General features: G+C 42.7%; 1 protein-coding gene across 18 annotated transcripts in view; it reads right to left on the bottom strand.

Annotated features, from left to right (window-relative positions):
• LOC307096473 (ubiquitin carboxyl-terminal hydrolase 9X-like) overlaps window positions 1-13,562 on the bottom strand; it is a 221,341-nt gene that overhangs the window by 152,787 nt on the left and 54,992 nt on the right. For all 18 annotated transcript variants that reach the window (XR_013813295.1, XM_079766139.1, XM_079766132.1 and 15 more), the window contains 2 exons: window positions 10,994-11,146; window positions 9,820-9,924 (listed from right to left, as the gene is read on the bottom strand). Coding sequence is in view for 17 of the 18 variants with exons in the window: in XM_079766139.1 (XP_079622265.1) it covers window positions 9,820-9,924; window positions 10,994-11,146 (258 nt within the window). In the remaining variant the exon portion in view is untranslated. The remainder of the gene's footprint in view (window positions 1-9,819; window positions 9,925-10,993; window positions 11,147-13,562) is intronic.

Below are 13,562 nucleotides of genomic sequence, written 5' to 3'. Positions count from 1 at the left end.
AACAACAACACACACACACACAAACAAACAAAAACACACAAGAAAAATCAACAATAATCTAACCCTACAACTTCAAGAATTAGAAAGAGAACAAGAAAAGCCCGAAGTAGAAAGAATAAAATAATAAAGATTACAGCAGAAATGACATATAGACTAAAAAATAAAAATAAATCAATGAAACCAAGAGCTGGTTCTTTCAAAATATAAACAAGAGTGATGAATCATTAGCCAGACTCATGATGAAACAAAGAGAGACGACCCAAAAAAGTAAAATCAGAAACAGAAGTAGTGAAGTAACAACTGACACCACAGAAATACAAAAGATTGTAAGAAAATACTGTGAACAACTACAGGCTGGACAACAGGCTGGACAATGTGGATAAAATAGACAACTTCCTGGAAAAATACAAACTCCCAAAACTGAATCAGGAACAATCAGAAAACCTTAATAAGCCAATAACAACTGAGAATATAGAAACTGTAATCAAAGAATTCCCAGCAAAAAAAACAACCCTGGTCTGGATAACATCACGCTATTTCAAAAATTCCAAGAATTCCAAGAGGAAGGAACACTTCCAATCTTTTTTTAAAAAACAAATATTGTTTTTATTGATTTCAGATAGGAAGGGAGAGAGAGAAAAAAACATCAATAACGCGAAAGAATCATTGATTGGCTGCCTCCTGAATGCCCCCTATGGGGATTGAGGCTTCAACTGGGTACATATGTGCCCTCGCCTGGAATCGAACCTGGGAAGCTTTAGTCTGCAGGCCAATGCTTTATCCACTGAGCCAAACCGGCTAGGGCCCAACCCCTTTTTATGAGGCCACCATTATCCTAATTCCAAAACCAGATAAAGACACTACAAAGAAAGAGAATTTCAGACCAATATTCCCAATGAACATAGATGCTAAAATCAACAAAATATTAGGATCTAGCAATATATTAAAAAAGTCATACACCATTACCAAGGATGCAAGCCTGGTACAATATTCATTAATCAATAAATGTGTATATAACTTAAAGTGAAAGACAAAAATCACATGATCATAGAAATTGCAGAAAAAGCATTCGACAAAATCCAATACCCATTTTTGATAAAAATTCTCAGCAAGGTAGGAATAGTGGGGACAAATCTCAATTTGATAAAATACGTATATGACAAACCTACAGTGAGCATCATACCAAATGGGCAAAAACTAAAACCATTTGCCCTAAGAATAGGAACAAGAATAAAATGTCCACTTACACCACTCTTAATTTTTGTTAAATTTTGCATATTAATATATTTTATTTTTGTTATTCCTCACCTGAGGATATTTTTCCATTGATTTTTAGAGAGACTGGAAGGCAAAGGGAGAGACAGAGGGAGACACATTGATGTGAGAGAGACCCAACAACTGATTGCCTCACATGTGTTCCAACTAGGGCCAGGGATTGAGCCTGCAACTAAGAGGTACGTGCCCTTGACCGGAATTGACCCCATGACCCTTCAAGTCTGCAGGTCTACGCTCTATCCACTGAGCCAAACCGGCTAGGGCTCAAAGTCCTAGCCACAGTAATCAGACAATAAGAAATAAAAGATATCCAAATTGGAAAGGAGGAATTAAAACCCTCATTATTCACAGACGACATGGTATTGTACAAAGAAAACCCTAAAGACTCCACAAAAAAACTAATAGATTTAATCAGTGAATTTGGCTATATAGCAGGATACAAAATCAACATCCAAAAATTGATGGCTTTTTTATACACCAATAATGAATTCTCAGAAAGAAAAACTAAACAATCCCATTTACCACTGCAACAAAAGAATTATGATACTTAGAAATAAAGGTAACCAAGGAGGTAAAAGCTCTGTACTCAGAAAACTACAGGATGTTGAAAAGAAGAGATAGAGGAAGATGTAAACAAGTGGAAGAATATACCATATTAATGGATTGGTAGAATCAACATCATTAAAATGTCCATACTGACCGATGGCAATCTACAGATTCAATGACATCCCTAGTCAAATACCAACAGCATATTTCCCAGATCTAGAACAAATACTCCAAAATTTATATGGAACCAAAAGAGAAACCCGAATAGCTGCAGCAATCCTGAGAAAATAAAAAGGTGAAGGGATCACAATACCAGCTATCAAGCTTTATTACAAAGCCACCATAATCAAAACAGCCTAGTATTGGCACAATAACTGGCATATAAATCAATGGAACAGAACAGAGAACCCAGAAATCGACCCAAACAATTACACTCAAATAATATTTGACAAAGGAGGCTAGAGCATACAATGGAGTTAAGACCGTCTCTTCAATAAATGGTGTTGGGAAAATTGGACAAATAAATGCAAAAAAAAAAAAAAAAAAAGAAAGAAACTAGACCACCAACATACACTATAACAAGAATAAACTCAAAATGGATTAAAGACTTAAATGTAAGTTAGGAAACATAAAAATCCAAGAACAAAACATAAGTAGCAAAATCTCAGACATCTCCTGTAACAATATATTTATGGATGCATGTCCTAGGACAAAGAAAACTAAGAAGAATAAACAAATGGAGTACATTAGAATAAAAAGCTTCTGCACAGCAAAAGAAACCATCAACTAAACGAAAAGGGAGCACACTGTATGAGAGAATATATTTGGTAATATATCTGATGAAAGGTTAATATCGAAAATATGTAAGGAACTTATACAACTTAACAGAAGGAAGACAAACAATCCAATTAAAAAATGGGCAAAGGACTAAACAGACACTTCTCCAATGCAGACATAGAGATAGCTGAGACATATGAAAATATAATCAAAGTCACTGATCGGAGAGATGCAAATTAAAATTAAAATGTGGTATCACCTCATACCTGTCAGAACGGCTACTATCAAAAAAGCAACAAATGACAAGTGCTGGTGAGGATGTGGAGAAAAGAGAACCCTAGTACAGTGCCAGTGGGAATGCAGACTTGTGCAGCCATTATAGAAAACATTATGGATTTTCCTCGAAAAATTAAACAGGATATTGACATTTGATGTAGTGATCACATTTCTAGGAATATATCAGAAACACTAATCAAAAAGCATGTATGCACTCCTGTATTCATAGCAACACAATTTACAATAACTAAAACTTGGAAATAGCCTAGGTGTCCATCAACACAAGAGTAAGTTACAATACTGTGGTACATTTATACAATGGAATACTGTAAAAATAAAGTTACTTTATAAAGTAAAAAAAAAGGGTTTTGTAAGCCCAGTTAACAGAACAAAGGAGGAGCTATATATATTCTCTCTTGTTAATCTGTGGTTACTAGAACATAAAAGCCTGATATTCATCTAACGAAATTGGAAAAAAAGATTAATTTTAATGAAGTTATTATACAGCAATTCAAAACCAATCCTATTTAACAAAGAGGAAATATGCTAATTGACCGTCACACCATCACAAAGATGGTGCCATCCACAGCCAATAAGGAGGGAATATACTAATTGACTGCCATGCCCTCAAAGATGGCGGCGCCCACAGCCACAAGATGATGGTGACCAATCCCCTCAGCCCCCCAGCCCCCCAGGGTCGGCCCAAGGCGCAGGCAAGACTCGATGGCGGCTGTCCAGCGGCAGGGCCAGCCAAGGCAAAGGCAAGCCACTGATGGCAGCTGCCCAGCCACCCAGGGTCAGCACGAGGCACAGCAAGCCTCAGATGGTGGCTGCCCACCCGCCCAGGGCCAGCTCAAGGTGCAGGTAACCAGGGTCGGCCGAGGCTTGTGCTACCGGCAGTGGCAGCAGCAAAGGTGTGATGGGGACATCACCTTCCCCTGATCACTGGGTCACCTCCGGCCCCTGAGGGCTCCGGAACTGTGAGGGGGCCGGCTGGAGGGACCCCCTTCCAGTGCGTGAATTTTCAAGCACCAGGCCTTTGGTATGCATACAAAACATTAATGTGCAAATAGACCCAACAGCAGAACAACCAAACAACCAACTGCTATTACATGAGCTGACCATCAGGGGGGGGCATGTGGAACATGACGGGCGTCAGCCGCGGCAGGATGGTGGAGCAGGTGAGCTCACACCCACTGCCAGGGCCGGCCCCGCTTGCACCCACTACCAGCTCCAATCCCCGAGGGCTTCTCCACCTCCCTCTGCTCCTGAGGAGTGATCGGGGTAGCCGCCGATGCTTGCACCCTCTGACGGCGCCATCAGCAGGTGAGAGCAGTGGCGGTGGGAGCAGGGCTGCCGGCAGACAGGAAACAAAGGCTGCAGCGGGAGGGGCTGGCCAAGGGTGCGGAGGATGGGCCAAGACTTGCTCCTGTGCCCATCGCATCCTCGCAGCCCACAATTCCTTTCAAGGTGCACAAACTCATGCACTGGTCCCCTAGAAATAAATATAGGACTTTTAGAAAGACAACTGGAAATCTTGTTTCTAAATTGTTCTAGCACCCAGAAAAATTCCTTTTGAAATGATAAAAGGAATATAAAAACGCCTGAGGATAAAGAAGGCAACTATAGAATCAGAGGATTAAAAGATATATAACCCAATTATATCGTTAGAAACATATCTGGTTCCTGAGTCAGAAAAACTGTTAATAAAACTATGAGAAATTACATTTTATACTCTATGAATAAGAACTGAGTATTCAGCTATAACAAAAACTCTTAGGAATGTATTAAAAAAATAGGAAAAATAAACAGGTAAATGATATGAGTAGGCATTTACCATAAGGAGACAAGAAAAGTTCAAAACATGTTAAATTTTATGAATGATTATGAATATTAAGACCAATACCACAATGAGAAAGAATTTCAAGTTCATGAGACACATTAAAAACTCTGACAAAAAACAAACACTGGCAATTAATATAAACACAATGAAAGACTAAGAACTCAAATACTGATAAGATTAGCATTTAAATGATACCACAAGCAATTATATCTGAAGGCAAATATTTACTGAAAAACCAGAATCATTTAGTTACAACCTACAGAGAACTGTTAATTGACCTACATTTCATGTGTCCTTTATACAACCTTTAGAAAGACTTTTTAACAGAATGAAATATACCATATCAATCACAGGATTTCCCAATACATTAAAAAAAAACTTATTGAATAGATGTTGAATAAAAATCTGATAATCAAACAGGCAATGCAGATATAATGGAATTTTTATTATGACTATAGTCAGATCATCTTAAGAATTTTGAATTAAGAAGATGAGAAAGAGACACTGCTCTATCCTCACATTATTGTTATAATTGTTGATATATCACCATTTCAGAATTTAAGGGTATCCACAATAACTTTCCAAATTTGATTTCTTTGCCTCCTTTTGACATTAGATTTTTTTAAATGCATACAAAAGATTACATCAGGAGGATTCATCCATTTTCTGAATGGATTGAATGTACTAATTTTCACTGTAGTATTGCATTATCAGATTATACCATACTTTATACTTTTATTATTCATACTCATTTAAATTCTTTCTATTTGGGGCTAATACATATAATTCTGCTATGGAGACTGTTGAACATATATCCTGATCTGTCTATAACAAGTTTCTTCAGGACATATATTTAGAAATAAAACAGTTGTGTCATATGACACAAGAACCTACATTTTAAGAGGTAATATAAAACTGTTTTCTCTTGTGGTTGTACCAGTTTAACTTGCCCCCAGCAACTTAACATTTATTTTCAACAATCCTGTAATTCAAAAGCCTGTGGTTCATGGTTAATGACATATGATTTTATATTTTCTGTTTTTTATTGATTTCAGAGAGGAAGGACGAGAGATAAAAACACCAATGATGAGAATCACTGATCAACTGCCTCCTGCATGCCCCTTACTGGGGATTGAGACTGCTACCCAGTATGTGCCCTGACGGGGAATCGAACCATGAACTCCTGGTTTTTACGTCAATGCTCAACCACTGAGCCATGCCAGCAGGGCTGATTTGATGTTCTTGATCCACAAATCCTTCAACCAACCTTAATAATTACATGGAGAGTTTAGTTTTTTTTTAAGTACCCAATTATCTCAATGTAGATATATTAGAGATGTGACTTTTCTTTTGAGTGGAATTTCTATGCACATATGTACATTACTTGAGGGAACGACTTTGTTTTTGTTTTATTTTAGGGTCCACATTTGTTACCATGTCAAACTTTCCATTACAACAAATAATATTTCCCTGTATTGAACTGTTTATTTTAACCTATAGAAAAACAAAATGCCAGAGAAAATGAGAGAATCCTATATAATAAAAGCCTAATATGCTAAATGTCTGGTCGACCAGTCAGCCATTCAACTAATCAAAGCGTAATCCTATCTAATAAAAGAGTAATATGCAAATGGACCGTCACACCAAGACACAAGATGGCCACCCTATGTGGTCAAAGATGGCTGCCCCCATGTGGACACAAGATGGCTGCCACAAGATGGCCTGCAGGGGAGGGCAGTGGTGGGAAGTTAGGGGTTACCAGGCCGGCTGAGGAGGGCAATAGGGAAAGACCAGGCCATCAGGGGAGGGCAGTTGGCGGGGACCAAGGCCTTCAGGGGAGGGCAGTTGGGAGAAACCCAGGCCTTTAGTGGAGGGCAGTTGGGGGAGACCAGGCCTGCAGGAGGGAAGTTGTGGGTGATCAGGGAAGCAGGGAGGGTAGTGAGGGGTGACCGGGCTAGCAGAGGAGGGCAGTTGGGGGAGATCAGGTCAGCAGGGGAGGGCAGTTGGTAGGGAAAAGGACTTCAGGGGAGGGCAGTTGGGGTGAACCCCAGCCTAAAGGGAGGGCAGTTGGGGGGGACCAGGCCTGCAGAGTAGGGCAGTTGGGAGGACCAGGCCTGCAGCGGAGGGCAGTTGTGGGCAATCAGGTCAGCAGGGAGGGCAGTTAAGGGTGATCGGGCCAACAGAGGAGGGCAGTTGGGGGAGACCAGGACTGCAGGGGTGGGCAGTTGGGGGGGGGGGACAAGGCCTGCAGGGAGGACAGTTGGGAGGGGACTCAGGCCTGCAGGGGAGGGCAGTTGGTGCAGACCAGGCCTGCAGGGGAGGGCAGGTGGGGGGACCCAGGCCTAAAGGAGGGCAGTTGGGAGGGACCAGGCCTGCAGGAGAGGGTAGTTGGGGGGGGGGGGGGGGACCAGGCCTGCAGGGAGGGCAGTTGGGAGCCAGCAGTCCTGGATTGTGAGAGGGATATCCAACCACCTAAACGGGTGGTCGGACATCCCTCAAGGGGTCCCAGATTGGAGAGGGTGCAGGCTGGGCTGAGGGACACCACCACCCCGTGCATGAATTTTGTGTACCGAGCTTCTACTATGCTAATGATATGCTAAAGCTGCTCAACCACTCGCTATGATGTGCACTGACCACCAGGGGGAAGATGCTCTAACCAGTAGGTTAGCTTGCTGCTGGGGTCTGGCTGATCAGGACTGAGACAGGCTGGACACACCCTGGAGCCCTCATCCGGTCCCTCCCCAGCTGGCCAACCTCCCACATTTCTCCCCAGCCCAAATCATGCACTGGTGGGTTCCCTCGGCCTGGCCTGCACCTTCTCGCAATCCTGGATCCCTCAGGGGATGTTGGAGAGCCAGTTTTGGCCCTATCCCACAGGCCAGGCTGAGGGACCCCACTGGTGCTCGAATTCGTGCACCAGGCCTCTAGTCCTCTATATAATAAAAGCCTAAGCGACCGTTTTAGCGGAACAAGTGGAATAACTGGTCACTATGATGCACACTTAACCAAGAGCAGCAGACACTCAATGCAGGTGCTGCACCCCTGGTGGTCAGTGTGTTCCCACAGTGGGAACACTGCTCAGCTAGAAACCGAGTTCACGGCTGGTGAGCGCAGCAGTGGTGGTGACAGTGCTAAGCAGCAGCGAGCCCAGCAGTAAGAAGCGAGCAGACGGGTGGTAAGTAGCAAGTGGTCCCGTACTGCAAGAGGGATGTCCGACTGTTGGCTTATGGACAAACCCAGAGGGGTCCTGAACTGCGAGAGGGTGCAGGACGAGCTGAGAGTCCCCCTTCAGTGCACAAATTTTGTGTACCAGGCCTCTAGTCTTATATAATAAAAGCCTAGGGGTGCGATGTCATCACAAGATGGCCATCACAAGATGACTGCGCACATAGTGGAGACGGGGCACGGAGACAGAGCCTGGAGACAGGGTCCGGCAGCCTCTCCGGGTGGTGAGACCTAGGGGTCCCGTGGCTTTGCACAGCACAGAGGAGGCAGGTTGCCGCAGAGAAGGGCAGTTGTGGGAGATCAGGCCAGCAGGCCAGGGCCATTGTGGGCGATCAGGCAGGCAGAGGGAGTTGGGGGCGAAATCAGGCCAGCAGGGGAGGGCAGTTAGGAACCAGCGGTCTCAGATTGTGAGAGAGCTGTCTGACTGCCGGTTTAGGCCCGATCCCACAGGGGTCCCCGAATGGAGAGGGTGGGCTTAGGGAATGCCCCCTCTCTGTGCATCAGGCCACTAGTTTATAATAAAAACCTAATATGCAAATAGACCAAATGGCAAAATGACCGCACACTTACTGCCAGGGGACAGATGTTCAACGCAGTGCAAACCTACATAGGCAGAGGGAGCTCCGCTCAGCCAGAAGCCAGATTCACAGTTTGGCAAGTGCAGTGGCAGTAGCAGGAGCCTCTCCCGCCTACGCGGGAGCGCTAAGCTGTCAGTCTGACATCCACCGAGGGCTCCCAGACTGCGAGAAGACGCAGGCCGGGCTTGAGGACCCTCCTCCCGAGTGCATAGAATTTCATGTACTGGGCCTCTAGTAACAGTGTAATTCTGTATTTGTGATGGAAATCATTATTGTTATAAAAATATTATTAAATTTGAATTGGAATAAATTACAACAGAATATTTTCTTTGATGAAATTTGTTGTTAAGTATATTGCTAATTTACTAAAAAGTATCTACACTAATAAAATAGAAACATGCAAATTAACCATCACTCTGCTACGCCCACCAGCCAATCAGGAGTGAGTATGCAAATTAACCCAACCAAGATGGCTGCTGGCCATGGAGCTGGAGCAAGCAGGAGGCTTGGGTTGCCCCGGTGATGGAGAAAGCCAAGCTTCTTGCCCCCCCCTGGCTGGCCCTGGCCTCCGCTCAAGGCTACAAAGTTTCAATTATAGAAGATAAATAAATCCTAGATACTTGCTTCCAGCCGGCCCTGGCCTCCGCTCAAGGAGGCGCTAAAAAAAAAAAGAAATGAAAAAAAAATAAGGAGGTGCTGGGACCTTGGGTCGCCGGGGGGGTGATCAGGCCAGGATGGGATGACAGGGGCCGTTGGGGGTAAGCAGACCATCAGGGGGTCCAATTGGGGTGAGCAGGCCGTCAGTGGGGGGTGGGGGTCAGGTGGAGGTGATCAGAACAGCGGGGGGTTGGGGAGCAGTTTGGAGTGAGGCCAGCAGGGGGGTAGTTGGGGGTGAGCAGGCCAGAGGGAAGGTGGGGGTGAGCAGCACAGCAGGGGGGCAGTAGGGGGTGAGCAGGGTGGCATGGGGGGCAATTGGGGGTGATAAGGTTGGTGGGGGGAGGGGCATTTGGGGGTAAGCAGGCCGGCAGGCAGAGTGGTTAGGGGCAATCAGGCAGGCAGGCAGGTGAGCGACTGGAGCCAGCAGTCCTGGATTTTGAGAGGGAAGTCTGACTGCCGGTTTAGGCCCCATCCCTGTAAACTGGCAGTAGGACATATTTCAAGGGGTCCCAGATTGGAGAGGGTGCAGGCCGAGCTGAGGAACACCCCATCCCCCGTGCACAAATTTCATGCACCAGGCCAATAGTATATAAATAATTAATTCTATTTGAAATGGTACTACTTTACTGTTTGAACTACTACCTTAAAGCAATCAAAAAGATGATCAAGTTGTTCAGGAGAAAAATCCCAAGCCAATTTTGCCAGCAGATCATGTACATTCTTCACAATAGCTTCATGTTTCCCTGCCTGTTGAAAAATAAACATTACATAAACTTAAGCAAATAACACAAAATTATAGTGTACTTAAATTTGAAAAAAGTTAGGAACTAAGTAGTCTACTATGTCAACCTCTATTATTAACAAAACATTCCCAATTGCTTCATCTGAGGTAATTTATTAAGAACTCCTTGTATTTTAAATGCTTAGAGCTTTTGCCATTTACATTCATTTTATACTCAATATCTTGATATAAATGGTAACACACTTCAGGAATTTATATGAAAGTTTATTACAGAATACATATCTATACTAATAAAAGGATAATATGATAATTAGACCAGAAATCCTTCCAGACAAAGCCACAGTGGAGGGCCAAGGCAGAGGTGGTTAGGGCCATCAGGCAGACAGGTAGAGTGGTTAGGAGCGATCAGGCCGACAGGGGAGCACGGTTAGGGGCATCAGGCAGGCAGTCGGAGGCGGTTAGGGGTGATCAGGTAGGCAGGCAGAGGGGTTAGGGACGATGAGGCAGGCAGGCAGGCAGGTGAGCAGTTAGGGGCCAGCAGTCCCAGATTGGAGAGGGTGCAGGCCAGACTGAGGGACATCCTCTTCCTCCCCCCGGCCCCGTGCACAAATTTCATGCACCAGGCCTCTAATTTTCTAATAAAATTAACAAAAATATGGCCAAATAGTGAATGTTTCAAACCTGCAAACTAACAATGACAACAACAATAAATATTTTGGTGGTTTCTCATAAAAATGAAAGGGTTTGTTATTTGAAGTTTAATATTTCCCAACTAGTTCATGAAAATAAAACATGTCATAAAGCTAATTAAACAAATTACACATTAATCCTTCTGAAACCAGAAAAGTCACATAAATTTGTGAAAACTTAAAATCTTCTATAACAACGGTCTTTATAAGTGATACAGTAATGCTACCTAATGTTTCTTTCCTTTTATTAATACACAGGGGAAAAAATCTATATTTAATACATAGAACTGTTACATAATTTATAATTCATACCTTTAGCAAATAGTGTCAAGATGGGGAAAACTGTTCTTTCATATGAAAATAACTATCATCTTAAATTCCTTACCTGTGCTGCCCAGATATTATCAAGATCCTGTAATGTCAGAGCTTCTTCTTTAATCACAAAACGAAGAATCTTCTCTAGTTTTTCTACATACTGAGGTTGATGAAGATTATCTCGCAAGACTATGGATAAGATATTGTGCTGTTGTATCCATTCCTAAATGTAATACAATAGTTTGTTTCAAAGCAGAAAGTAAAAATAAGCTTATTAAGGGGGCAAAAGGCAAAATAGGGAGACAATTAAATAAAAAGTTGTAAAAAATTACAAACTTCCAGTGAAAAATAAGTACCGGGGATATAATCTATACTAATAAAAAGGTAATATGCTAATTAGAGTGGATGTCTTGCAGACAACCTTCTGGACATCCATCCTGACAAAGCTGGGCCTGAGCAAAGCCGCCCAGCCATGTTCCTGGGCACCAGCACCTGCGGTGGCTGTGGCCTGGGAGAGGGAGAAAAGCCGCCCGCCCTACCCCGCAATCCCAGGTGCCAGCGCCTGTGCCTGTGCCCTGGGAAAGGGAGAAGCCACCCGCCCATGGTCCCCTGCAACTGTGGCAGTCAGACATCCCCCAAGGGATCCCAGATTGGAGAGAGTGCAGGGCGGGCTAAGAGAACCCCCTCCCCTGCATGCACGAATTTTGTGCACCGTTCCTCTAGTAAATAACATAATGGCTATAGTTAACCGGCTATTTTTGTACAATTGAAAGTAATGACAATAATCCTAAAAGTTTTCATCATAAGAAAAAACCCTTTTGTCTCTTTTTTTATATCTGTAGAAGATGATGAAGTTAACTAAATTTGTGATTATTTCACAATAAACATGTCATTATGCTGTGCAATTTAAACTTATACAAACATGTATTTCAATTATACCTAAATAAAACTAAAGAGAAAATAACAACATGGTTCAGATTTCTAACTAACATTAAACAGTTAAAAACATCCTGGTCAGTGTTGCTCAGTAGTTAGAGTGCTGGTCTGTGCACCAAAGGGTCTCAATTCCTGGTTAAGGGCATGTACGATACCTTGAGTTGCAGGTTTGCTCCCCAGCCCTGGTCCAGGCTCGTGGAGAAAGCAATCAGTCTATGTGTCTCTCTAACCCTGAAGTTCCTTTCTCTCTTTCTCCATCCCTCCCTTCCACCCTTCCCAAAAAGCAATGAAAAAATATCCTTGGGTGTTGATTAACAAACAAAAAAAGTTAAAAATCAAAATTTGTGTTCACAAATTATACAAAAAAATGTAGTTTCATTTACAAATTATAACCCATTAATGTAACTAAGTTGTTTTAATATAAAATCAATAATTACATGAAATTATACAATTATAGAGACTGTACAATTATAGAGATAGAGAATAGATTAGTGGTTGTCAAGGGTTGAGAAAGTGGTTGGCAGAAAAGAAGTGGATATGATTATAAAATTCAACACAAGGGATCTATGTGGTCATGCAAATATTTTGTATCTTGATGTGTTAATGTCAATATCATCATTGTAATACTGTCCTATCATTTTTTTTCCACTGGGAAAAACTGAATAAAGGATATGAAAACTAAAAATAAGCTTATTAAGAAAAAAATAAAAGGGCAAAACAGGGAGAGATCAAACCTCAATCTATTTTTTCTTATACTAGTAACTGCACATGTCTCTACACTTACCACAATCAAAATATTTAAAAAATATTTTTCTATTCCAGTCTGTTTATTTTTGAAAACATTTAGATTTTTTGGATTAGTATTTTATTTCACTAAGCCTACAGATTAATTTGGGGGAGGTTTTATTCCTCCTTTCACAGGTTCGACATATTCTTAACCCTTTGCACTCGCTTGCTTTTTCTCGATTCCTGCTACGGATGCTAACTGTGTCGAGTCACATTCGACACCCAAGTGCAAAAGGTTAAAATTATTATTAGTGTGAAAAATATTATTAGTGTTGATTATTAAATGAGATTTTACTTGTGATATGCTTAAAATGGTGCCTAGATAATAGTTAACCTTTAATAAGTTATCAGTTATTATATGACATAAACATATACATATACAAGAGGCCCGATGCACAAAGATTCGTGCAAGAATGGGCCTTCCTTCCCCTGGTTGCTTGCACTGCCTTCGCTCTGGCCAGAGCTGCCTGTCTGCCTTCCCACGCTCCCCAGAGGCCCGGAGTGGCTGGGGTGGTGTGGAAAGCCTGTGTCGTCGCCATGGCGATGAGGCAAGCATCCTGCCCCGTCCCCAGCCGCTCGGCACCTGCGTATGCAAATTAACCCGCCATCTTTGTTGGGTTAATTTGCATACTATTATGACATAGTATGCTGGTGGGCTCCTGATTGGCTGGCGTGCTTCACGAAGGTACGGTCAATTAGCATGTTACTCTTGTATTAGGTAGATAAGTATGTATATATATATATCTACATATATATATATATAAAAGCCAAATGACCAGAATGACCAGATGACCAGTTGCTATGACATGCATGATGGCTGGCCAAGCAGCCCGATTGGGGTCAGGACTGGTGGCCAACCTCCTGATGCCCTTTCCCCCCCGGTCGACCTGGCCCTGGTCAGCCCAGATAGGGGAAGG

This window comes from Cnephaeus nilssonii, assembly GCF_951640355.1.
Source record: "Cnephaeus nilssonii genome assembly, chromosome: Y".
Classification (NCBI taxonomy): Eukaryota; Metazoa; Chordata; class Mammalia; order Chiroptera; family Vespertilionidae; genus Cnephaeus; species Cnephaeus nilssonii.
Note: the sequence above shows the minus strand (reverse complement) of the source record. Positions and strands in the feature narration are given on the sequence as shown.